Below are 25,629 nucleotides of genomic sequence, written 5' to 3'. Positions count from 1 at the left end.
AAGTCTAAAGAATCATTCAATTATTAAATAATATGGAAAATTCTTTTATGGAGTACAAGCTCCACAGGATGTGTAGAATGTACACCCCCATGAAAACAGGGATTTTGTTTTGTTCATGGTTTTATCTTAGTGGCTAGAACATTATACAGAACAGTGTAGAGAGTGGATAAATAAGTACTGAATGTTGAATGTGCAGGACTGTGACTAGTACTGAAATATACTTTGTGGTAAAATCTCCTTTCTTCAAGATCTACAATACTGATATATATCATCTCTGACACAGATGAAGTCGGCTCAGAGACAAAAGCAATAGCTAGAAAGAAGCCTTTTTTACTTCCCTAAATGTCACCGTTGATGAATGTTAACTTGTTTTATAATAGGGAAAATTGCCTTACCTGGGCAGTAGTTAAAGCATTACACATGGAACAAATGGCTTCTGCATCATCATCTGTTTTCTTTTTCACTTGCAAAAGTTGAGCAGCCTGAATGAGAGGTTCCAGGGTTTCCTTAGCCCCACTGTTCATCAGATTCTTGTCACGCAGCCATTCTTCTAGTTGACTGACATTGTACCTATGCCAGAAAAAGGGGGGTGATGCAAATTTACTGAATGTTATCATAAATGTCTTAATTTTTCTGTGCATGGCTTTGTCGGGAATTTCAGTTAAGTTCTGTTTTATTAAGCTGTGCTTAAAAATTTATCACTATACATAATCAGGAGGTTTATAATAATAATTATATAAGAGTAGGTATATATATATAAAAAAAGAGTAGGTATAATTCTAGAGACTATAATTCTCTTTAATGCGAGATAGAAATGTAGCCATTACAGCAAGTTATGAAATAAGATGTGCTAAAAACCAAAATAGAACACATAATATGGCTGTGTCCTTATTAAAGAGCCAAGCAGAAAACACTTTATAGCTTCTTACAACTTGAGAGGTGAGAATTGATAATCCTTTAAGTACTCTCTCTTCCTTAAGTCAGATTCCAAGGTAGTAGACATAATAACAAGATCCCCACATAGACCCTGTGCTCCAGCCCTCTTTAGGGAACAGTCTGGGTGATGGAGGTAGTGGCCTGAGGAAGCTCAGGGATGAAGGCGAGAAGGGCAAGTGGGGGCCATGGGAAGAGACAAAGACCCAAAATATGAAGAGAGACATAGAAACTACACAGATGCGAGGTTTTGTTTTTTTTTTTTTTTTGCGGTATGCGGGCCTCTCATTGCTGTGGCCTCTCCCGTTGCGGAGCACAGGCTCCGGACGCGCAGGCCCAGCGGCCATGGCTCACGGGCTTAGTTGCTCCGCGGCATGTGGGATCTTCCCGGACCAGGGCACGAACCCGTGTCTCCTGCACCGGCAGGCGGACTCTCAACCACTGCGCCACCAGGGAAGCCCAAATGCGAGGTTTTAAGAGGTATAAACAGAGCTTGCAGAAAAATAAATTCTACGACCTGAGTGGAAAGCATTATCTTCTTACCACTACCTACAGTGGGTGTGAGTAATGGAAAATTTGAAAAGAAAGCCAATGCTTCCTAAGATTAACTACAGGCTTTCATAGGAGAAATCCTTTTTCTCCCTCTTGGTGAATTTTCTAGCTGTTTTAAAATAAATTATTTGAAAAAAAAATTCCATTATGCTAATAAGGTTATGCTGAGGAGCAGCTGGACAAAATTGAGCACAGCTTTTCTTAAAATAGAGAGGGGCGTATTTTAAACATCAGTAAAAGATCTATTAGACATGTTCTTGTTGCCATAGGTACAAAAAGGTATTTTGTCAAAATAAATTTACAAGAGCAATCAAACATTATTAGCAATCTTCATTATAGTTTGATATTTTGTTATTGTACAATTAAAACACACACAAAAGGAGAGGAAGCAGCTATCTCATCTTTATGTAGTTTTCATCATCTCCCCACTCCCTCAGACAAGTTATTGGGGCTTCCCTGGTGGCACAGTGGTTAGGAATCCACCTGCCAATGCAGGGGACATGAGTTCGAGCCCTGGTCCAGGAAGATCCCACATGCCACGGGGCAACTAAGCCTGTGCATCACAACTACTGAGCCTGCGCTCTAGAGCCTGTGTGCCACAACTACTGAACCCACGTGCCACAACTACTGAAGCCCATGCGCCTAGAGCTTGTGCTCCACAAGAGAATCCACCACAGTGAGAAGGGCGCGCACCACAATGAAGAACAGCCCCCGCAGCAACGAAGACCCAACACAGACAAAAATTAATAAATAAAAATAAATAAATTTTCCCTTTAAAAAAACAAAAACGAGTTATCTTCTCATGGAGCAGGGTTCCTAACAAGCAGTGGGTTGCAAGGCACAGCCAGGAGCAATCACGAATGAGAGTGGAGGGTCCAGCCAGACAAGAGGAAGCAGCTCTGTGCCCGGTCTGCCCTTGCTGCTCGCCTGGCGGGGATTGGGGGCGAGCAGTGGACCCGAGCCCCGGCAAGCGGTTGGGCAGTATGAAAAGGCCATGGCAGCTGTTGGCGTTCGCTCACCTGATCTGCATGCCTTTACTCCAGGAGCACATGTCCTTCCGTAGGAGGAGGTTGTTCAGTGTGACGGCCCCCACGATGTAGAACATCTGCTTGACCACCTGCTTGATCAGTTCAGGGTCCATGCCGTGCTGACACATGACTGAGTGGAAGGAGTTGAGCTGCCGCAGGATGGAGTCCAATGTGTAGGTACCCTCATCAGCAATGCTGGAGGTTCGCTTTCTTAGGCCTGTGGGCTTCACCCCAGACACACCCTGAATGGTTTCATGCTCTAGCATTCCGGAGACTGCAAGAGAAGTTCAAGTGTCAGAAAAGAAGATCTGGAAGGAAACGTGTGCACACACACACAAAGACACAGACATACGCACATTCAGTCTATGAAAATGATTTGAGTATCAACATAGAGGGAAAAAGAACTCAATAAAAGGGCTTCTGGATTTTAAACTTTAATGAAGGAATAATTCTTAAATTAAAAAATAATAATAATTCTTAAATTCAAAAATTTACCATGAAATTAAGAACTCTTAATGGCCCATTTTCTGAAATATGAAGCAGTAGCCTTGTAACAGCATATGTGTGAGGTACCTTGGGAGGGTTTTTGAGAGAGATGTATGGAGCAGTTAGTGAGAAGATAAAAATTCTCCAGTAATATCGAGCCCCAGAGGCAAACAAATCAAGTAGCAAGAAAGGCAGGAGAACAGGCAGTGGTCTTGGAGAAGACTTGGGAGAGGGCAGTTGTGTGGGGCTAGAGAGCTGGGCCCTTCCTTGCCCTGAGCTTCCCACAACAGTAGGGAGACCTCGGGCTGGCCTTAGCCTCCCAGGACTCAGTCTTCTCATCTGGGGCACTGCTGCTCCCTCTATTACGCTCTTGTAGCATTTTGCTGATGCCTCCTCTAGGATGATTTTGGGATGCCCACTCCCTGGACTGGAAGCCCCCTTGAGAGCAGGGGCCATTCCTGATTCATTGTTATATGTCCTAGAGCTAAACACAGCTTCCAAAGAACCTCATACTGACTCAAAACATTTGTTGTTGTGAAATCACTGAGAGATGCAGCTAGTGGTTTAAAGTGGCACATCTAAAGGTAAAATTTCTTATTTAGCCAATAAAACCAGGCAAAAGTAGAAGAGAATGGACTGCAGCTGACGTTCTCTGCATCTGTGTTACCTCGTGCATTTTCGCTGACCTAGGTTGCTTTAAATTCATGAACTCTTAGGCGTCAGCTGAAGAAATGACTGCCATCCCCCAAGGCTTCCTCAGCCTTCTATGTTTCTAGTTGGTTAAAGGGGGGCCTGCAATAAAAAATGGGACACTAGGAGTCCACAGAGGTGAGATGAAGTTATAGAAATGTGGAAAACACATGGATAGGGAAGGAAAGGGTAACTGGTAGTAGCCTTAAGGGCTGTTGATAATCTGCTTGATGATAATACAGTTTGGTAACTTAAAAAAAAAAGTTCAATGCATTCAAAATTAGCAGCCTGAAATTTGTACATGCCTTCTAATTATTATTTCACACCTGCTACACATTCCAAAGGAATACAGGTAGAACAATACATAAATACACACCCAGAGTGAGTACACACATATAAAGATAGGTACATGAAATCACACATACATAGAAACACACACACACACACACACACACACACCAGTTTCTCATCCAGTGAGAAACTGCTACTTTAAACCAAATTGCCTTTAACAGTTCCATAGGGGCCATGAGATGTTCCACTCAGCATGGAGTGTCTGAGACCTGTTCTTGTTGCCATGGTGCCTTCCCAGCCCTCTTACTGTAGCCTAATAGGCAAAGTAGAAACCCTCCCCAGCCTCCTTCATTTTAGATGGGTCCCTAGGAAGCTCTGTGTAGTAGTACGCTAAACCAAAGTTTAAAGTGTTTTTGAAAACTGGATGAGGTCTGAGGTCTACTGCTGGGTATAAAGCATGACCCAATCATAAGAGAGAGACATTACACATTAGGGAAGTAAACTATATACTGTCATTTCCATCACGTGGAAGCAGTGATTTTGAGGTACCCCAGTTCATCATGGCTGGGGTTCTGGGATTCCTCAGCTAATTTTGAGCCTGAGTCTTACTACTTTATACTCTCCATATGAATACATGCTCCAACACATGTGCCATTGGTGGTCATCTATTGGTGGGCCCACGAGGTAGACAGACCTGGATGTCAGCAATATGCCCTGGCCTTACCTATCATTGGCTGGAGGATGTTCTCTAACACCCGCACGAGCTGCTGGTAGATCTGAATGGCCAAGTCACTTAGCACCTGTCGGTACTCAGCCAGGTCAAAATTGGTGAGGCAGTGTTCATTCTGGCGAGATGTGTTGTGTTTCATAAAGCCCTAGAACCATAATGGAGAGTTAATGATACAGATGAAGTAAAATGTCTCCTGTTTAACTCTCTCATTTGATCAGCACCCTCATGCTCTTTTCTCCTCTCTCCAAAGAGTTCCCATTCCAACCTACACATAAATACCAGGATACTCCTCAAATTCTGTGTGTTTGTTTCCATCACGTCTCCCCTTCCACTTCTTACTAGCGTTTGAATAATCTAAACTTGGCAACCTAGCATTTAAGCTTTTCCACCAGCAATGTCAATGAAACAAGATGGGGGAACTTAATTTGAAAAAAAAATTAATGAGTGTTTTCACTTATGAAACGGCTGGTTCACTGCCAAACACTAAATTATCTAAAGTAGTAATCTCTTAACTTCAGTTCATTAAATATAGTCCTATTTATAAATACTACACTGGAAGGACGTAAAAAATCTTCTTAAAATTGATCAATTTCTACAGAGACTGGTGAATAAATAAAAAATTTCTCCTTACTATATTTTACTGTATCCATACATGATTCTCGGTCTGAGCTTAGAATGGAATCTTTTGGTGGTATTTGTTAAAATGGAAAGCCAACTGTACAGGCAGGTACTTCTGTCAGGCACTGCCTGATAAAGACAATTGCCTGCTTGATGATGGATTCTGCCCACACTCAGGCATCTGCCTACCTGCAACCTACTTAACAACATAGTCTAGAACTGGGGACTGACAGGACAGTTTATAGGCCCTCTGGAGGATTCTGTTCTGCTAGTCCCATCTGCTCAAGGACCATGTCTTGCTCATACTGCACTTCCCATCATCTGCCAGGACAGTCCTCTGCCCCTAGCCTCTGGGTGCTCAGAAAGCACTACTGCTCAGCTTCTCTGCCTGCCCTCCCGGCAAAGGATGGGGAAGTACGAAGGGCAGCAGTTATGGGCATAGGCTCTTGGAGGTGGGCAGACCCAGAATCCTAGCTCAGCTCCTTATGACTGAGAGCACTTGGGCAAAGTGATGAACTTCTTTGAGCTTTAGTTTCCTCATTTGTAAAACTGGGTTATAATTCCTACCTCACTGAGATATTAAACAAGAATTAAACAACATAATATACAGTGAATGCTGTCTGATACATACTAAGCAGCCCTTAATAAATGATAATTATTAATATATTACATAGTTTTGAAATATGAAGTCTATCAGCCAACTGATGACCACATCGCTATAAGCAAAAGCAAAAATATTTGTGGACAAATCTAGAGACATGTTTTACCTTGATCACCTTTAATGTATTACACAAGCCAAAATTGATTAATTTCTTTAAATAGCTCAATATTCCCATATCAGTCCTTGAAAAGCCCATTTTCACATCTTAACAAAAAGCTTCAGTGCAATAACCATTCAATGACCAATGTTCGTTTTATTTCTGCTGTGCTTTCTCATAATACAAACTCTCAGAGGGAAGAAACTATGTCACTTCCCGAGTCAGTTTTGTAAATAATGAACAGCAAACAAAGCTATGAATTTCCAAGCCACCTCTGAATTCAGGTTTCTAAATTAACAAATGGCTAAATAGTTTGTGCTTTAAATTTTTTTCCTTAAAAAGGTCAAAGAAAGTATAGCATGCTGGTTTTGTGATCAAGGCTTTCTCACCTCTTCTCCACTGTACTGCTTCAAACAGTGCAAAAATCGGCATGTGTTAGAAAGCCAGAAGGAGACAGTTTCAAAATCATCACCTCTTTTCTAAAAGAGAGAATAAGCCTAAATTAGCTTTTTCCTTAGGGAAATAATAGCCTAAAAAAACCAAACAGATACCAGAAGGCCCATTTCCTTCACTTACCATTAACAACAGTTATAAAAATAAATCACATTGCAGTTGTAAAGCCTCATATCGTTGCTAGAGAATTTCAACCACTGAGTTCACTGGCTGTTTGTTACTTTGCTTGGCATCCATTTTCTTGCCATTAGAAAATGATGCCTGGTCATGCAATTGATATTCACTTAGCAGTCCCTTTAAGCAGAAAACAATTCACCAAACCACAGCTTACCCAAACTCACTTCCTTGAGGGTTACTGAAGGGAATCAGAAAGGACTAAAGGCAAAAAAGGGAATTACAAATATTGTGAAGCACTGAAACCCAGATTAGGTTAAAAATCTTGTCAATGATAAGATAAAATTTCTGGGGAGCTAATCAGAAATGGAATGGAGGAAGCCCTGTGCAGAGCAGTGGAGAGTTTGGCTCTTCATCAGGTCTGGGCCACATGTCAAACCACCTCTGCAAAATCAAACCAGGGACACACAGCAAATACACCTCAATTCAAAAAGGGATGTGAAACAAATGCACATCCATTTAAAATGGTATCAAAAGGGTGCTGTGTTCAAGTATCTACTCCTTTATAATCTTTAAACAATTTGGTACAATAATTAGTCAAATTAGATAAATTTGGAAGAATTTATCCAAATTTTCTCATCTTGCAAGTAAGATGAGAGGGAGAAAACTTTACGATTTGGCTTTGTTGTCTTTGTAGGAGTTGACTTAAGAAGTAGTAAAACTCGTAGTCTATCTAAATGTAATCCAGCATCAATACACCAAAAATTAAATGAGTTACATTCAGAAGACATTCATCAATTTTAATTTAAATGTTAAATATTCAGAAACTCCACACTTTCGTAAGCACTGTAGAAAGTAACCACATAGACCATCTGTGCAGGAGGGACTGAGAACCGGCATTAAAAGTTATGACCAGGGGCTGGGGGAGGGTCTGCTTAATGGGTAAAGAGTTTCAGATGGGGAAGATGAAAAAGTTCTGGAGATGACGGTGGTGATGGTTATACAACAGTATGAATGTACTTAATGCCACAGAACTGAAAAATGGTTAAAACTAAGAATAATGTTCACTGTTTTTCTAGATTGTCAAGAGCATGATCATGCAAGTGACTCAGTGATTACTGAGTTATGCAGGGCTTTCTGTTCTATTATGTAACTTTGCTGCCTTTTCCAAGTCTTTCCTCTCTGATTAGTATCTGTGTGTTGCTTCTCACATGGAACCAGGCATTTCAGGTAACAAGGAAAATTATGGGATGAGCTGGAGAAAAATGGGAAGAAAAGTCAGAAGAGAATTTTAAATGTTTTATCAGACATCTTTTTATAAGAATGGGCTAGGTATTACTAAACTTACTTAATACCTATTTTAACTATAGCATCATATTTCCTGTATATATGAACTTTACTAGGTATTTTTAATTTAGTTCTAAGACCTCAAGGCAGAAAATTTCTATGACAAAACTGATTTTGCTTCACAATCAAATGCAAGTATATTGAATTAATTTTGATTACTGTTCAACCTGAGCCCTGTTTTGAAAGAAGGCACATGGACACTTTACAGAATGAACGTTTCCTACAATGGAAGGTATCAACTAAGACTAGAAAGTGGTCATAACTGGAAACTTGGCTCAAGTCTAAGGAAGGAAAGATCCCTCTGTGCCGACTCTGTCATCATTATTCATTATGAGAATTTTGTTGAACATGAACTGACCTTTAATACTTTTTTGATGCTGTTTATTGTTGATGTTAGCAACGACCTTACTTTCTGGTCATCGTTCAGGTAGTCAGCGTGTCGAACACACATAAACAGGATATACGCTGGTAACCCGGGAATCAAGTTGACGGCTACACCACGTGGCTTCAGTTCTAAGAAAGAAAAGAGGAAAAATAATCTTAGATAACTTGGAAAGTCTTCACAAGGAACGCTTTTTGAGATACAAAAGCACAGTTCTCATGTAAGAGTTCAATCATTCAGGGTAAATAGGTCGTGTTTTTAAAAAAGCATATTTTAAAGGCTCACTAAGTGGAGAAATTCTTGAGAGTAGGAACATGTGAATCTTAGCTGCTTATACAACAACTCCCAAATGTCTATCTCCTGCCCTGACTTCTCCTTTGAATTCTAGGCTCATGTATCTAGCGGCTTTTGACGTCTCTGCTCAGGCGTGTTAAACTAAGCCCATCCCAAACTAAACTCTTTATTCCCTATGGAACCTGCTCTTCCAGGAGTTAGGTGGGTCCTAGCAAGTGTTCCTGCAGTGTGACTGACATCCATGATGTGGTCAGGATGCTGCTACAGCACTATACGCACAGCAGGCAAGGATGACTAAAGAAACCAACGTGAATATTTAATAAGTGAGTGACTAGTCTTTGCCACCAGCGATCCATGTGCCAGGAAGACCTTTTATCTCACGCAGGAAATACTTGCCCAGAATCAAGTTCTTAACAAGTTTTTGCTCATCCTCCTTCTTGTATTCCAGCATTCCTTGGAAATCCTTTTCTTTTCTGGGAATGTTGACTGGACGAATGGGCTCATCAATGATCTGTCCTGGGGATATGTTCTCCATCTGGCCCACTTCATCAGAAACAAAAAGAAGAAAAATGTCTTCCAGGTAGAGAAGATGAGAGGTTTCTATGTTCCTATAATTTTAAGTAAACTCTATAACGACAGAAGCTTGCCATATTTACCACTTAATTGTCCCTTCTTTCAATATTTTTTCTGGTAAAATTGGGTGGATAGATGATAAAATTATATGGTAATGTGACTCTAACAACCACTAGTGCTTGGCTACTATCAACACCAAAGAATCTTACTAGATTCAAAAGCAGGTTTTTTTGTAATAAGGTTTACTTTGTAATAAGATTAAATGTCTCCAAAGTAAGTGGTTTAACTTCTTAGGTAACTAATCAGTATCAATCATAAATGTCTAAATATATTTTGACTTTAATTAACAGAAGGAAAAAATGATATTCTACAAAGAGGCAGCCAGACTATAAAAGATTCCCCTTTACCTTTAGCTCTATGAATCTGGTCATTAAAGAAAAAGAACATTTACTTTAAATGTATCATTGCAATCAGTTCAAACCACATCAAGATAGCTGGTAGAACCGTGTTTCTTCACACTAGTTAATGTGAAATATATTATTTCTCACAAAGCCTTCATAAGGAAAAGGCTTAATGTTCTCCTGTCACCCCTCACTCCCAAAGAAATCATGAGCAGATAAAGCAACCTGTATTTAATACGATTTCCTAAATATTATTCAGTTTTTTGTTTGTTTGTTTTTAGTAAAGTGCTAAAAGTCCCACCACAAAGCTGCAACCATTAAAGTACAACCGCTGGTTAACAACCCTTTCAGATGTTAAAAATGATCACCGCTGTTGATGGCAGCTTCGAGAGAAGAACTGAGGGTTAAAAAAAAGTCTCCAATTTCATCTCAAAATTGAGAATTGAATGGGAAATGCAAGGGAAGGTAAGGGGAAACATGAGTTAAGATGGTGTTTGTGGAGCTATATGCTAGTAAGATTTTTAATTCTCTTATCTACAGGAAGGGGGGCAGTTAAGAAATCTATTTAGTGTTATACAGAAGAAATCAACACAACATTGTAAAGCAATTATACTCCAATAAAGATGTTAAAAAAAAATAGAAATCTATTTAGGTGTAGTTTAAGTTTGAGCTCAGAGACTGCTGGCAAACAAACAAAACGCAGATCAGATGCATTAGAAAGTTTAATCTTGCTGACTCCACAGGGTACCAGTCATGCTTCTCCTGTCACTCGGGGCAACTTCCTGTGTTAGTTCAGGGAAGCCAGTTCCACAGCATGAGGTTATCACAGAGAACACCAATACCTGCCAGCGCTCTTGCTCAGGTGGCAGAGAGCCTGGTGACACCTCGTCCACCTTATGCCGCAGCATCACACACCGGGACTATCAGCGCTGAAAATCACCACCATCCACCAACATTATGATATCTAAAGAGCGATCATACTGTGATTGGACAAGTCAGGGCTGTGGCCACCTCCCATAACCTAGCATTTCATACGCATGATGCAGTCCGGAACCGCAGGACTAACTGAATGCCTTGTATGCCTCTCTACAAGAGATAGGAGATTCAAACTATTTAGTTTTACATAAGTTATTTCTGGAATCAGTTTAAACACAACAGCATGAGGATCTCAGGATCAGTACACAGTGACCTTCACAGCTCCTGTATATATTCTGCATGTAAAACAAAATAATATGATCCCTGCCATCTATGTTACTGGTTGCTTTAAGCCACAGAAACAATTCAATGAGGGGAAACTGGGAGAAAACAGATTCAACATATCAAGTTTATCAACAAATGCACATATTTGGAATCTGTATAACTCAAAAATGTTTTAAACCTACTGATTTTATCATATCTAAGGTGTCACTGATTATGACATACAGTATTATTTTATATAACACTAAAGAAGGAAAAATATTTCCAGTTAAACTAAAATCCATCAACTGTTGTAAGTTACATCCTAATTTCAGAGATGTTAAAATATGAAAAATTGTGCACCACAGAATTTATGAAATATGGTGAATATTTTAACTAAGAGATATTATGTTTTAAAAGAAAGCTTCACTTTCCTTTTGCAAAATCTCTAACGAAGATATTTTTGGTTCTGTACAAAAATGTCAGAGATAGAATTTGCCTTACTTTCATTAAAATTTTACTCTTTGAATTCTTCCCAGAGATTAGAGTCTTCACAAAAACTCACAGGTAAAATATAGATGTCAGCTCAACATAACCTTGATTTATTTAACAAATCATATAATTAAAATAATCATATAATTAAAATGTCAACCCTTACGTAGTATCAGGAAAATATAAAGCCTGAAAGAGAGAAGCCAGAACACCACCCAGTTTTTAAGAGACTCAGGGGACCTTGGGGGTCATTTAGTCAAATGCTCCATCTAATATTGCAATCTTCTAGGAAGATCTGAAGCAACATCTATTTCCATTTTCAAGTACAATAGATTCTTTATGCTTGAGAGAAAAACATTCCTGAACCTTTTTGTCCTAGAAATAGAAAGGAAATTGGAAAAAAAATCCCCCCCCCCTCACTTTGGTACAGGGAAGATCTTGATCTCAGGTTTAACTGAGACAGTCAAATGAATTATTATAAGTAGAGAGGGTCTGTTGGAAAATACGACACAAAGAAGTCAGTGCTCTTCAGAAGGCTTGGGTTCTAGTCCTATTTTGGCCACTAAGTGGCTGAGACTTTGGAAGTACCTTATGGTTTCTGGGCCTCAGCTCTGTTCTCCTATGAAATAATTAACTGATTTCTAGAATTCTTTTAGGTCTAAATTCCCCGACTCTATGAAGATTGATATGGAACACCCACTCCTTGATTAAAATACAGCACAAAGCATATCAAATTCTGAAACACTCTCCATTTAGCCATATAATTTCTGCTAAAAATTGTTGACATTAAAAAAGTCTTCACTGGCTTCCAAAAATGTCTCCTTAATTAAGTGTAGCCCATAGGAGGAGGTAAGAGTCTTGCTATTTTAAACCAGAAGCATTTAAGTATTTATATTTAGAAAAATATAAAACTTTTAGATATTAGAAGGTGCTTTGCTGTACAAGGTTATCAGTATTTTCTGTACACTGTGGGGATAAGGGGACAGGAGAGAAAGGTATTGGAAAAGTGTGTTGTCTTTCTTCTCTGCCTTGGGGAGGGGAGGTACACTGCACTCAGCAAATGCTCAAGTCACATAAATCTATTTCATCTTATTCTGTAGATATGTATTATTTAACTCAACTTTTCTTAAGAATATCATAATGACTTTTTTGTTTAATCTATGAGTTGTCTTCTCAAATGTACTTATAGATTTAAGAATATAGCTGGCAAGATAGTTTAACTGATGAGGTTGAATTCTGATAACAGCTTAAAATTGCTCTAAGCTTTCTCTTTAAGTAAAATATACATATCAAAGAAAGCTAAGTAAAAATATAAAATAATAAATGGCTTTTCTATTTATCAAAAGTTACTAACATATGGTAAAGAAATGATTGGAGCTTAAAAAATAATCTTACAAGTTAATACCCTTAAAATCAGTTTCATTCAAGTGGATACTCTGCTGTCTAATTATCATCTCATGATATAATTGATGCAGAGTTAAGTGCAGAAAGGTTCTCTGAATAAAGATTTTTAAAGTTCCGCCAACAGACATTATAGTCTGGGTCTGTGATTCGGAGGTTCAAAATTTTAATATAATATATGAATCACATAATGCTAAAGGATTATATAAGAAAATATGACTGCAAAGTAATCTATCTGATTTCTAAGCAAATATTTCAGTATTTGTACATCCCAGGGAATATTATCCCCTTGAAAGTAAATATCCACGTTGCTGTTCTAAATATTTCTGACACTTACTTACATATTCAACAAACATTAATGGAATGATTATGACAGGTCAGACAGTATACTAGGTGTTGTGAAAACAAGAGGAAATAAGAGGTGGTCACCCTGCTCAGGAAGTTCATAGTCCATTGAGGTAGCCGGTAATTCAAACAGAAAAACTGCTAAAAATATGACAGTGAAAACCACAAAAGATGGGGGGCAAATTGCGGTACACAGAGGGTAGAGCCGGAGGGTCTATCTGTGTGATCAGGAAAGACTGCTCTTGAGCGTGTGACATATAACTGGTCTCAAAGGATAAGCAGGACTTGACTAAGAGAAGCAAGAAGATCAAACAGATGGAACAGTTACGACAGGCCTGGCACGTTGGAGGAATGAGAGCCACACAGTTAATCATGGTAGATTCTTTTGAACACTCCCAGTGATGGGGAATCTTCACCCTTTGAGTAGAGCAAACATTATTCAGAGTGACAATGACACAATAGATGGGGAGGATGCACAGTATCATTTTTGGTCAAAATGGTAATAGCCTGCATAGGTCTGAAGGCAGTTCCAAAGAGGGTCTCAAAATCTCTTGAACAATGAGATCATTGCTGGACTAAGCTGAGAATGTGGCTTTAGCCCTGTTCACTGCTATATCCCTGGCACCTACTTACTGAAGGAACAAACACTAACCCACAAGACAAGAATCATTTGTATATAATAATAACCAATATTTGATCACTTCTTAAGGTGTTTTCCCATCATCATATATAAATCATGAGATGTTTTCTAAAATCTTATTTCTTTATAATCATAATTCATTTTTTTCTTATTTACTTCTCTTCTTGTTCTCCATTAGATGTAAGTTCTTTGAGGACACAGACTCTGTCTTACTCATCTTAGTATCCCTAATACTAAGAATAACAGTAATAAAAATAAGTTGTATATAGGATTTACTGTGTGTCAGGAAATATACCAAATGCATTCCACATATTAATTAATTTAACCCTTACAAACCGTGTCAGGTAGACACCATTATCATTCCCATTTAACAGGTGGGAACACCGAGGCACAGAGAGGTTCAGTAACTTGCCCAATATCAGATGACTAATAGTGGAAGAGGCAGTATTTAAACCCGAGAAGCTTAGCTACAGAATCCATGCACTTAACCACTATGCAATACTGCCTAGCATAGTGCCTGGTCTACAGAAGACGGTCATTAGATGTTTGTTGAATGAATTCTCTCTTTGTAAATTATTACTACCATGAAAAGAACATTTTCCCCCACCTAGTAATGAAAATTTCCACTCCACAGAGGCCAGGTTTGCTGAACGTCATTTTTGTTATTGTCCCTAGTATTCACACACAAACCTTTTAAGCCACTAGTATTGCATATAAAACCAAGGTTCAGCAACTGTCATAGAAACATGTTTAAATACCTTCTAGTTCACCAATTTTTTTGGCAAATACTTTCAGTTGTTTTTTCAGTTTCCGGACAGTCTTATCTTGTTTTTCGAGTTGTTCCATCAAATCCTAAAGATCAAAATGAGAAATATAACAGAAAGATCAAAATAAACCTTCTAAAATGCACAGAAGGAAAGCAGACACAAAATTACAGAAACAGCACTTGTTAGTTTTACATAAAAGCTCCATGAAAGCTCATTGGTGGAGCCCCACCTGGCTAAAACTGGCAGGCAATGGGAAATGCAGCTATAATAAAAGCCAAATGTTAAAATATACAATGCAGTAAACTCCTTTACAGCGTGATGGACAGCAGGCTCACTGTGGAGTCTTTTCCAGTAGACTCCACAACAATTAAATGCTCATAAAATGTACTGCTATTCCAGTAGAAAGTTTTTCTTTTAAAGGGGGAACAGGCAAAGTAAATTCTGATGAATGCACACAGTTTTGTGGGAAGTTTGAAGGATGGATGAACTTAGGGGCTTTTGATTAACACCTATGTGTATGAAGCACTGTCTCTATGAGTCCCACCCTTTGGAGAGGCTAAAACTAGTCCTGTAACTTAAGAAAAGTTAAGAAGTTTTGGGAATTAAAAGGTAAGTTAAAAAATAACGACAGTGGGGTGGGACAGGGAGGGTGGGAGGGAGATGCAAGAGGGAGGAGATATGGGGATGTATGTATATGTACAGCTGATTCACTTTGTTATAAAGCACAAACTAACACACCATTGTGAAGCAATTATACTCCAATAAAGATGTTTAAAAAACAAAAAATAACAACAGAAAACAGGACAGAGTGGTCTGCAGACCAAGTGGCAGGTTGAATAACATGCCCATAAAAATCTCCCAGGTGGGCTTCCCTGGTGGCACAGTGGTTGGGAATCTGCCTGCCGATGCAGGGGACATGGGTTCGAGCCCTGGTCTGGGAAGATCCCACATGCCGCGGAGCAACTAAGCCCATGAGCCACAGCTACTGAGCCTGCGTGTCTGGAGCCTGTGCTCCACAACGGGAGAGGCCACAACAGTGAGAGGCCCGCGCACCACGATGAAGAGTGGCCCCTGCTCGCCGCAACTGGAGAAAGCCCTCGCACAGAAACAAGACCCAACACAGCCAAAAATAAAAAATAAAATAAAAAAACAAAACAAAACAAAAAAAACCTTTAAAAAAATATCTCCCAGGTGATATGTTTGCTTATAGAGAAAAAAGGGGATAATTCCACATGGTTTATGCAAAAAGAGAAAACAAAAGCAGTTCGTTCAAGGGTAGGGGGTTAAAAAAACTGTGATAATTGGCTCTCTAATCAAGAATTCTTTCAAATGACCGGCATAATTAAAAGATCGATAATTAAGAAGAAAAGTGGACAACAGCAGACTAGGAGCTTGGAAGGGAAATAAATCAGTGATTTAATAAGTCTGTGGTTGTTATTCAGGTTATAGGTTAAAAAAGCTTTTATAAATACAAATATTCATTCATTTTTCCAGTTTAGTTTAGACAGGGCTGATTTAGATACTAGACCAATGATTCCAAAGGAACAGTTGCTAACATTTCAAAGCGTTCAGTTGTGTTTCTTGGATTTTACTTTATCTTTCAAATCACATTTTGCTTCCATCACACTGTAAGCCTAGTGTTAATAACAAACCGAAAGTGACAATGGACGCAGGACATTGATAGAGGCGACATCACTGGCTAAAAGACAGCTGTGGGGAGAAAGGTTTTGTGACAGTTTTTGAAGAGACTTCCTGGGGCAGGGCAGGCAGCGGTGTGCTCTTCAGTTACAGAGGGCTAGAATTAGCAGGGAAGACGACAGAGAAGCACTCTGAGTTTACATACAATCATCCGTTTGTAAAGTGAAATCCGATATGATTGATACTTCTTAGGATCATCTGCATATAATTCCTCAAAATACTGAAAAAACAGGCACAATGGACAATTGTTTTTCTCTGTGAGGGGAATGCTACCTCTCAGCAAAATCAATTTTAAAATATTTTAAAACACAAATAATGAAACTACGTATACTCCAAAGGCTCTGATTTGTCACCTGCCATTGCCCTCTAATTTTTCTAGTACAGATAATTCTGATTATATAGACACAAACATATTTTCACATGCTCAGAGGAAACAGGCTATGTTAGCAAGTAAACAGAGCTGTGGTCCATATTCCCCAGATAAGGCTGTTACTTCACTTCTCAGACCTGCTCACAAGTTGCTGCACTTTCTTTGCTGCCAGTAGCAGCGGGAAGAGTGGGGAATTCACTTAAAACAAAAGTGAGAATAATGGCAAAGTTGGAGCTCTTGTTTGAAGTTGGAAAGACTGATGAGAAGCTGTGTGCCTTCCTTCCCTGAAAGGCAGCTTGCGGGTGGCCTGTGACGCTTGTCCACTAGAGGAGGGAGAGAAACCATTTCTGTGATTGTGTTGGGAGGTAGGTGGGTGGGAAGGATTTGCAGGGTAGAGTTTCTCAGAACACTAAGCCTAGGCCCACTGCTGCTTTAGTATTCTGCCCAAGTGTTTCCTAAAGAAATGCACAATTAAGATTGAGACACTATAATGATTGAAAAAGTGCATCATCCCCTATCTGTAAGTTTGAATCCATTCTCCTGAATTAGTAGTCAGCGAGGCAGAAGCAGCTGACCTATGAAAGGTTTTCCTAAAATTCAAACTCGTTAACTAGATTCTACCAGTTGAGAATTTGGGGGCTTAGTTTATGTTTGTATTAGATATAAAAAATTGAGAAGAAAAGTAATACTGTGCATAAGGTTGAAAGGGAAATGCTTAACCAGCTTAGTGAAAAAACTCTGAGAATCTACCACCCAGAATCATCTTTATTTCATGGTTTATTTCATGGTTTCACCTTGTATTTTAAGATAATCATTTAAAAAGCACAGAATTTATATGCTGATCAATTATTATTATATTATTTAGTATATCAATTATTAGGCATTAAAGCATTGTTAGTTTAATTTAAGCAACGATATACTTGTGAGTAATAAAATGACATCTCAGAAATATTCCATGATTCAGAAGACCTTTCCCCACAAATTAGTGATATTTCAGGCCCTTTGGAAAGAGTCCAAACTCTGCCCTCACCCACCTTTCCCATTCCTGTAGCCTCACCAGCAAGCTATCCTCAGAGGGAAGGACAGACTGGGAAAAGAATACCTTTGAGCTTTTTTTTTTTTTTCTGGATTAATTAATTAATTAATTAGGCTGCATTGGGTCTTCCTTGCTGTGCATGGGCTTTCTCTAGTTGCAGTGAGGGGGTCTACTCTTCACTGTGGTGTGCTGGCTTCTCATTGTGGTGGCTTCTCTTGTTGCGAAGCATGGGCTCTAGGTGCGTGGGCTTCAGTACCTGTGGCACGTGGGCTCAGTAGTTGTGGCTCTTGGGCTCTAGAGCGCAGGCTCAGTAGTTGTGGCACACAGGCTTAGTTGCTCTGCGGCATGTGGGATTTTTCTGGACCAGGGCTCGAGCCCGTGTCCCCTGTATTGGCAGGTGGATTCTTAACCGCTGCACCACCAGGGAAGTCCCATACCTTTGAGTTTTGCTTCAAATTAATATAAAAGATGGTTGAATAGATGACACTAGATAACTATTTGTAATGTAAATGATCACTAATGGAATAATGGAGGGATAATTCAGATTGTTAAATCTTCAGAGAAAATCCAAACTATTTTAGTACAGCTCATTAAAACCCTAAATTAAAGAAATACAAATAGCGCTTCCCTGGTGGCGCAGTGCTTGGGAATCTGCCTGCCAATGCAGGGGACACAGGTTCGAGCCCTGGTCCGGAAAGATCCCACATGCCACAAAGCAACTAAGCCCATGCGCCACAACTACTAAGCCTGCGCTCTAGAGCCCATGAACCACAAGTACTGAGCCCACGTGCCATGACTACTGAAACCCTAACGCCTAGAGCCCATGCTCCACAGTGGGAGAAGCCACCACCACAATGAGAAGCCTGCGCACAGCAACGAAGACCCAACACAGCCAAAAATAAATAAATAAACAAACAAACAAACAAGTTAATTAATTTAAAATAACCCAAAACAGAAACAAACTGCCACTAGCCCTAAACAGCTTTTCTCAAAACCAGACTGACACTACAATATAGATTTTACATAGAATATGGAATTGAGAGTTCCCTGGTGGGGTAACTGAGGAACTGAGATCCCACAAGCCATGTGGTGCAGATAAAAAAAAAAAAAAAAAAAGTGGAATTATACTTTTTCAATGACTTTTACTTTAATAAATATGTTTATCAAACTTAAGTAGAAATCTGTAATAAAAGTTATTTTGTGACTGAGAAAATAACATTTTAGAAAATATTTTCTATAAAAGAAAGAAGGACAGAAAGAGAAAAAGAACAAACTTGGACTCTGTGCCAGCACTCAGAATCTGGCAAGGGGAAAAAAATCTCCTCATTCACTGCCCAAGTTCCGTTAAAAAAGAATCACGAATGTATAAACTTGAATCCTGACGTTCCTCCTCCCTGAACTTGGAGCTCCAACCAAGGTCAACCTAAAGCCCCACGTTGGTTCTGCCAGCTGCCTTCCCTGACCCTAACTCTAACCCCGCTATCTGCTAGAGACAGGGGCTGGGGTGGCCACTGTGGTGCTTGGGGACCAAAGGTTATGACAACTACATAACCTCCTGGATGGCCGAGAAGCTGCAGCTGACGTGGAGGAAGCTGAGTTCCTGAGGATATCAAAAGCCCAGCACACAGTCGGCCGATAACTTCCAGACCCTCCAAGTGAGGGCTGAGGATGCTGAGACGCACCACAGCCTTCTGTGAGAAACAACCCAAGGACACACGCCTTTTCTGCTTCTACCAACATAGTCGTATTTTCCTGACTCTGTCCCTGACAGGGAAAGAGGGTAATAAGTGTGGGGCAGTGAGTGCTTCCCACTCAGGAAAGATGTTTTTTGCTCAAAAAGCCAGGAAGGCCTCCCTGCAGGGCTAGGCCCTGTGTGCCGAGGAGTGTGGGCTGGCACCTCCCTTACCAGGTTCTCGTTGGTGAGCCGGGTGATCTCGTGCTGCAGGCTGGCCTCGATGCGGGCCTCTGGGGGCAGCTGCAGGTTCTGGGCCAGTAGCTGCTGCTGCCGGTTGTTCTCCTCCTTCAGGCTCTGGATCTCCCCGCGGAGGGCTTCGGCCTCATTCTCATGGCTCCTCTTCTGCGACTGCAGCTGCGATTCCAGGAGCCTGCGGAGAAGCCACACGAGTAGGAAAGGGAGGTGACACCACAGTCCCCGCCTGAAGGGTGCAAGACCCCGCGCTCACTTGCAAGGGCAGACAAGCAGGGACTCTGCAGTGACTGTGTAGCTTCTGACTTGACTAGAGACTAGGAACTCAACCAAGGGCCAGAAATGGAAACAAATGCGCTCACGTTTGTGTCTTTCTGAACTGTGGACCCTGCTACAAAGTTCTCAAAGGCCCCTAGAAACAGGAAATATTTAGCTCTTTTGAAAGGTTCATAGGAAATGATGACTAAAACAATCAATTCAAAGACACAGGTTAAAGAACCTGGCTTATTACATTCACAAACTAGCATTTAAGTTGGCAAAGCTAGTACCTTCGCCACAAAATCACCGCCCTATGGAGGGCAAGATTACAAATGCCCCGTCTAATTAAATACGCCTTGAAGACTTTCAGCATTACTAATTCCAGGCAGAGGGTATGACCAAGGTCCCATTTTTACTTTCTACTTTTATCTCTGAAGGGCAGAAAGGCTGGAATGCTACTCTGAAGTACATACAGATTTACCCAAATCCAGACAGACAGCTCTGAAATTTTGTGTATATATATATATATATATATATATATATATATATATAATTTGTCATCTTCTCTTTCCCCATAAACTTCCTTATCAGTAACAGAATCCTAACAAGATATGGTTTCAGAACATCAATATTAGTGGGACCAAGAAAGCAGCTACTGCTTCCCTGAGCAAACATATGAGTCAGCTGCGCCATGAGTAGTCTAGGGCAGGAGGATACTAGAACGAACTGGCATCCTCCCTTCACCAGGCACCCCCATTTCTACATTCAGCCCCTTTTCTAAAGCCAAGAGAAAGTATGGATAGGAATTAACTAACACGAAGAAAGAAAAGATGTTCTTTTATTCGAACCCCCTTGGTTATCAAATGCTGGGCAACACTTACTGATGCCATTGCAAGCAAACAGTTAACAGCAGACTAAAAGTATTTTAATGATTATAAAATTTCAAAAGGATTTGAACCAATAACACCACAAAGTTAATGACAATGGTTTGTGATTAGAACAAAGCAGAATAAGTAGAAGCCCCTCGAACAAAGAGTCTGCTAAATATTTTTTAAAATTCATCACTAAAATGGCATTTTTAAGAGATTTTAAGACGCAAATCTCACTAGAGGAGATGAGTGTCTGTGTTAGAAAGGTGCTGCTGTTTCGATTTCATTTGCTTTCCCCTAAACATATTTAACATGTTGAGTTAGGGTGATTATTTTGAACTGTAGCAATGCAGGAAACCCTCTTTGTTTGCGGTTTCACAAATCGGAATTTCACAATAACCACACAGAATGCCAAATCGTGCACTTAACACTGCTGTTAGGCAGCATGATCGTAATATACGAGAATGTAGACACATTGCCCAGACACATATATCCTTTAAATTGATCATTATTCCAAACAAGAAACCACTAAGTAATAGGTATTAATCTCTCCTGCAGTAGTAGCTTGGGCTCTAGTTGAGAGGTTTGGATTTTCTTCCACTTTTAGTGAGATAGTCACAAATTTTAGTGTCTGAAATTTACCCAGGAAGACAATTAATGAATAAGAAATACAGAAGTTAAAGTCGGGAGGCCACTGTTAGTAAGAAAAACAACAAATTAATAACATTCCATTTTGAGGAGACAAATATAACCTGTTGGCTTGTTTTAACCCTTCATAAACCAGCAACAGCTCTCCATCCTCATTCAACTCATGGCCATCCACAGCAGATGATCTTCCATGCAAAAGGAACAATAATGCAAAACACAAAGGGATGGTAATGAGATGATGATGGTCAAGAGCAGCATGTGATATTTCAATAGTTTATTAAGTCAACAGGACTGTTTTTATTAATTACAGATGACTTTAAGATATTACCACAAAAATCATTTTTGGTTAATTTTTTTTAAAAAAATGGGTAACATGTAACATCACACGTAAATGTGTAGAAATTAAAACAAAATAATCAACATCTAGAGCTACTTTTCCTGCAAAATAATAAATGACTGAAGAAGTGAGGAGGTTCTATTTTTAACATTTTATTCAGCTAGCAGAGTGATCTTTTTTTTTTTTTTTAACAACTTTATTGGAGTATAATTGCTTTACAATGGTGTGTTAGTTTCTGCTTTATAACAAAGTGAATCAGCTATATGTATACATATATCCCCATATCTCCTCCCTCTTGCGTCTCCCTCCCACCCTCCCTGTCCCACCCCTCTAGGTGGTCACAAAGCACCGAGCTACTCTCCCTGTGCTATGCAGCTGCTTCCCACTCAGCTAGCAGAGTGATCTTATATGTCACATATTATGTTAGAGACTAACCAAAACAGTCATATACATATAGAATGAAAATTTCAGCTACTGTCTTCATGTGGCAATTTTCATAATTCATTTCAAAATGAAGTTTTAAGTCTTCTGGATAGGAATTTGTTTTAGCTTAATAAAATCTGATTTTGTATTTTTAAAATTATTTTTTAAAATTCTTATAGGAGTAACTTATAAGCCAGTATATGTCCAAAGTTCCCAGCTTTTATGACACAACTTTTAAAAGATTTTTTGTGTCAAAAATTATTTTTAAGACCTGGGGAGGGCTTCTTTGGTGGCGCAGTGGTTAAGAATGCAGGGGACACAGGTTCGAGCCCTGGTCCGGGAAGATCCCACATGCCACGGAGCAACTAAGCCTGTGCGCCACAACTACGGAGCCTGTGCTCTAGAGCCCATGTGCCACAACTACTGAGCTTACGTGCCACAACTACTGAAGCCTGCGTGCCTAGAGCCTGTGCTCCGCAACAAGAGAAGCCACCACAATGAGAAGCCCGTGCACTGCAATGGAGAGTAGCCCCCGATCGCCGCAACTAGAGAAAGCCCACGCCCAGCAGCAAAGACCCAACACAGCCAAAAATAAATAAATAAAATAAATTTCCAAAAAAAAAAATTAAGGCTTAAAAAAAAAAAGACCTGGGGAAACTGCTTTTATGTTAGAAGTGTGACATATTTTATTAAAAGTATGTAGAATTAACAAAACTGACAGAGTTGGTTATAGTTTTTTTTCTACTGAGGGTATAAATATAATATTTTTGAGTGTTTATCAAGTGTCAGACACTGTTCTACATCCTTCCATGTGTATCATTTCATTTAGTTCTCCCAGTAACCCAATATATATCATTTGCCACACTGCAGAAGAAGACACTGAGGCTTAGACATAAGATATCTGCAGGGGTTGCACAGTTGGCAAGTGGTGAAGGGCAGGGCTATCTGACTCCAGAGTCCAGGTTCTTACTCTTCCTACTAGACTTCTGTTTTGTTTGTTTGTTTGTTTATGGCTGCATTGGGTCTTTGTTGCTGTGCGCGGGCTTTTCCTAGTTACAGCGAGCAGGGGCTACTCTTCGTTGCACTGCGTGGGCTTCTCATTGCAGTGGCCTCTCCCATTGCAGAGCACGGGCTCTAGGTGCGTGGGCTTCAGTTATTGTGGCTCACAGGCTCTAGAGCACAGGTTCCGTAGTTGTGGCACACGGGGTTAGCTGCTCCACGGCATGTGGAGTCTTCCCGGACCAGGGCTCGAACCCGTGTCGGCTCCATTGGCAGGTGGATTCTTAATCACTGTGCAACCAGGGAAGCCCCTAGACTTCTGTTGTTGATATGATGTTTACATAAAACAAATTTCAGAGATTGCTCTTCTATTTTCCATCTACCATCTCTCCCTGGAGAGTTGATTTATTTGCATGGTCTCAACTGTATTATTACATGCTGATGACTTCACTGTTTACATCTCAGCCTACATATCTCTCCTGTTCCAGATCTATATTTTCAACCGCCTAATGAATTTCTCTCCTTGGATGTCTTCCTACCTCCTTAAATATTTGTAAATCTACTGATCATTTCCTGTACTTTCCCACATCCCAGACCCAGGATCACAAACTGGCATCACTATATCCAACCAAGTATCCATAGCAGACACTGCAGAGTTGCCCTTCATGGTCCCCATCCCACACAGCCAACAAACTGCAAGGCTACTCACCCCATCTTCTTATGTATCTTTCAAAGTGTCCCATTTCCTTCAATCCCAACTGTTACCAACTAAGTCAAAGTCACTATAATCAGTCATTCAATTATGGTAATAACCTCTTAACTGGTTTTTTGCTTTCAATCTTGTTCCACTACAATCTATTCTCTAACATAGCTAACCACGGCTAGCTTTCTAAAATTCCAATCTCATCATATCATTCTCCTACTTAAAATCTTTCAGCAGCTTCCCTGGTGGTGCAGTGGTTAAGAATCCACCTGCCAATGCAGGCGACATGGGTTCAAGCCCAGGTCAGGGAAGATCCCACATGCTGCAGAGCAACTAAGCCTGCGAGCCACAACTACTGAAGCCTGAGCGCCTAGAGCCAGTGCTCCGCAACAAGAGAAGCCACCGCAATGAGAAGCCCATGCACGGCAACGAAGAGTAGCCCCCACTCGCCATAACTAGAGAAAAACCCGTGCGCAGCAACAAAGACCCAATGCAGCCAAAAATAAAAATAAATAATTTTTTTTTTAATGACTTCCTTCCTGTCACTGGAGGGAAGTCCAAATTATCTTGGCTGTCTCCCCAACAGCCTATAAACTCTGTGAAAGGAAGGACTGTATTTATTTTGCTTACTGCTATATTCCCAGTGTGTGGCACAGGGCCTGGGATAAAGCAGGCATGCAATACATATTTGGTGACTGAATAGCTGAGTGGATGGATGAACAATGTAATACAGCTCTTTTTATACTAACACATTCTTAGTTATAAGATATGCTTACAACCTACACACATAAATTAAAATTTAAGTTTAACCAAATACTTTTATAAGCATTCTCTACTCTTGCCCATAAAAGAAGGTAATAAGTATCTTATATTTTGCATGGTAATATTCTTTAGCTTGTGAAGTATTTCTGTATACCAATCCTGACACTATGCATCAGGAGACCTAGATGTACACTGATAAATCTCTGTTATCATCACTGGCTGTGTTCTTTTAAGCATGTAGTCTTTTAAGTTCAGAGTTCAATAGCATGAAGGCTCTTTGGGAAGCAGGAATGGTAGGAAGGCTGAGGAATTCCAGAAATGAGCTGAGATACTCCAAACTATAGGGAAAACTTTGGGGAAAGTTTGGTCATTTAGAGACTGCAAATCTGTACTCTCAGCCCACCCAAGGCTCTTAAGACTGAGCTAAATGCCATCTACAACTTTACTCATGAGTAAATGAGATGAAACCAGGGTTAGAATTTTCTCAGAACACCTTAGGAAACGTGACAAAAACTTGGTCTCAAATATCAGGGTCCCATCCTAGAAGTCATGGTACCCTTCTAGAATTACATGGCCAACACAGATGTGATTCTGCTACTTCATCACTTCTCTTCACACTAAATTTCTATTATTGAAAGCTTCAGCTGTCCCTACAAACTTTCACCATAACCATCCTGAATAACAAATGGAAGTGACTACCCAAGATAGTCCAAGCTATATAGTAAGCAACTGGGTTTCTTCTCAAGGCTAAGACCCTAAACATACAGAAATATATTCCCTTAGTGTAAAGAACATTTTCCTTTCCATCTCTCATCAGTAATGCTACCTTATATTATTATAAATGAGATTTTAACTGGGAATATATTGGAAACCTTGGATCCCCTTTTTGAAGATCAGCTGATGTCTAACAAAACAATGCATAAACACTTGGACTTCCTATATAAGAGGCTGGCTTGAAGATTAAAGATCAATATGATTAAACCAAAATGAACAAAAGAAACATCAACTTACCTGTTTGTTTCTTTCAAACCGATATATGCTTGTGCTATTTCGCCTTTATCTTTCATTTTTTGTACATCTTCTAAAAGTATTGTGGAATCTGTCATTGTATTCTGAAGGGGGAAAAGA

At 39.9% G+C, this 25,629-nt stretch overlaps 1 protein-coding gene across 1 annotated transcript in view; it reads right to left on the bottom strand.

Annotated features, from left to right (window-relative positions):
• Positions 1–25,629, bottom strand: part of MYO5A (myosin VA) — a 201,027-nt gene that overhangs the window by 8,564 nt on the left and 166,834 nt on the right. The window contains exons 29-39 of the mRNA XM_059056163.2: positions 25,513–25,613; positions 21,382–21,462; positions 19,482–19,680; positions 16,315–16,389; positions 14,463–14,556; positions 9,073–9,219; positions 8,359–8,513; positions 6,476–6,565; positions 4,705–4,855; positions 2,505–2,787; positions 396–570 (exon numbers count right to left, since the gene is read on the bottom strand). Coding sequence (XP_058912146.1) covers positions 396–570; positions 2,505–2,787; positions 4,705–4,855; positions 6,476–6,565; positions 8,359–8,513; positions 9,073–9,219; positions 14,463–14,556; positions 16,315–16,389; positions 19,482–19,680; positions 21,382–21,462; positions 25,513–25,613 — 1,551 coding nt within the window. The remainder of the gene's footprint in view (positions 1–395; positions 571–2,504; positions 2,788–4,704; positions 4,856–6,475; positions 6,566–8,358; positions 8,514–9,072; positions 9,220–14,462; positions 14,557–16,314; positions 16,390–19,481; positions 19,681–21,381; positions 21,463–25,512; positions 25,614–25,629) is intronic.

This window comes from Kogia breviceps, chromosome 3, assembly GCF_026419965.1.
Source record: "Kogia breviceps isolate mKogBre1 chromosome 3, mKogBre1 haplotype 1, whole genome shotgun sequence".
Classification (NCBI taxonomy): domain Eukaryota; kingdom Metazoa; phylum Chordata; class Mammalia; order Artiodactyla; family Physeteridae; genus Kogia; species Kogia breviceps.
The sequence above is the reverse complement of the archived record's forward strand: the minus strand, read 5'-3'. Positions and strand labels throughout refer to the sequence as shown.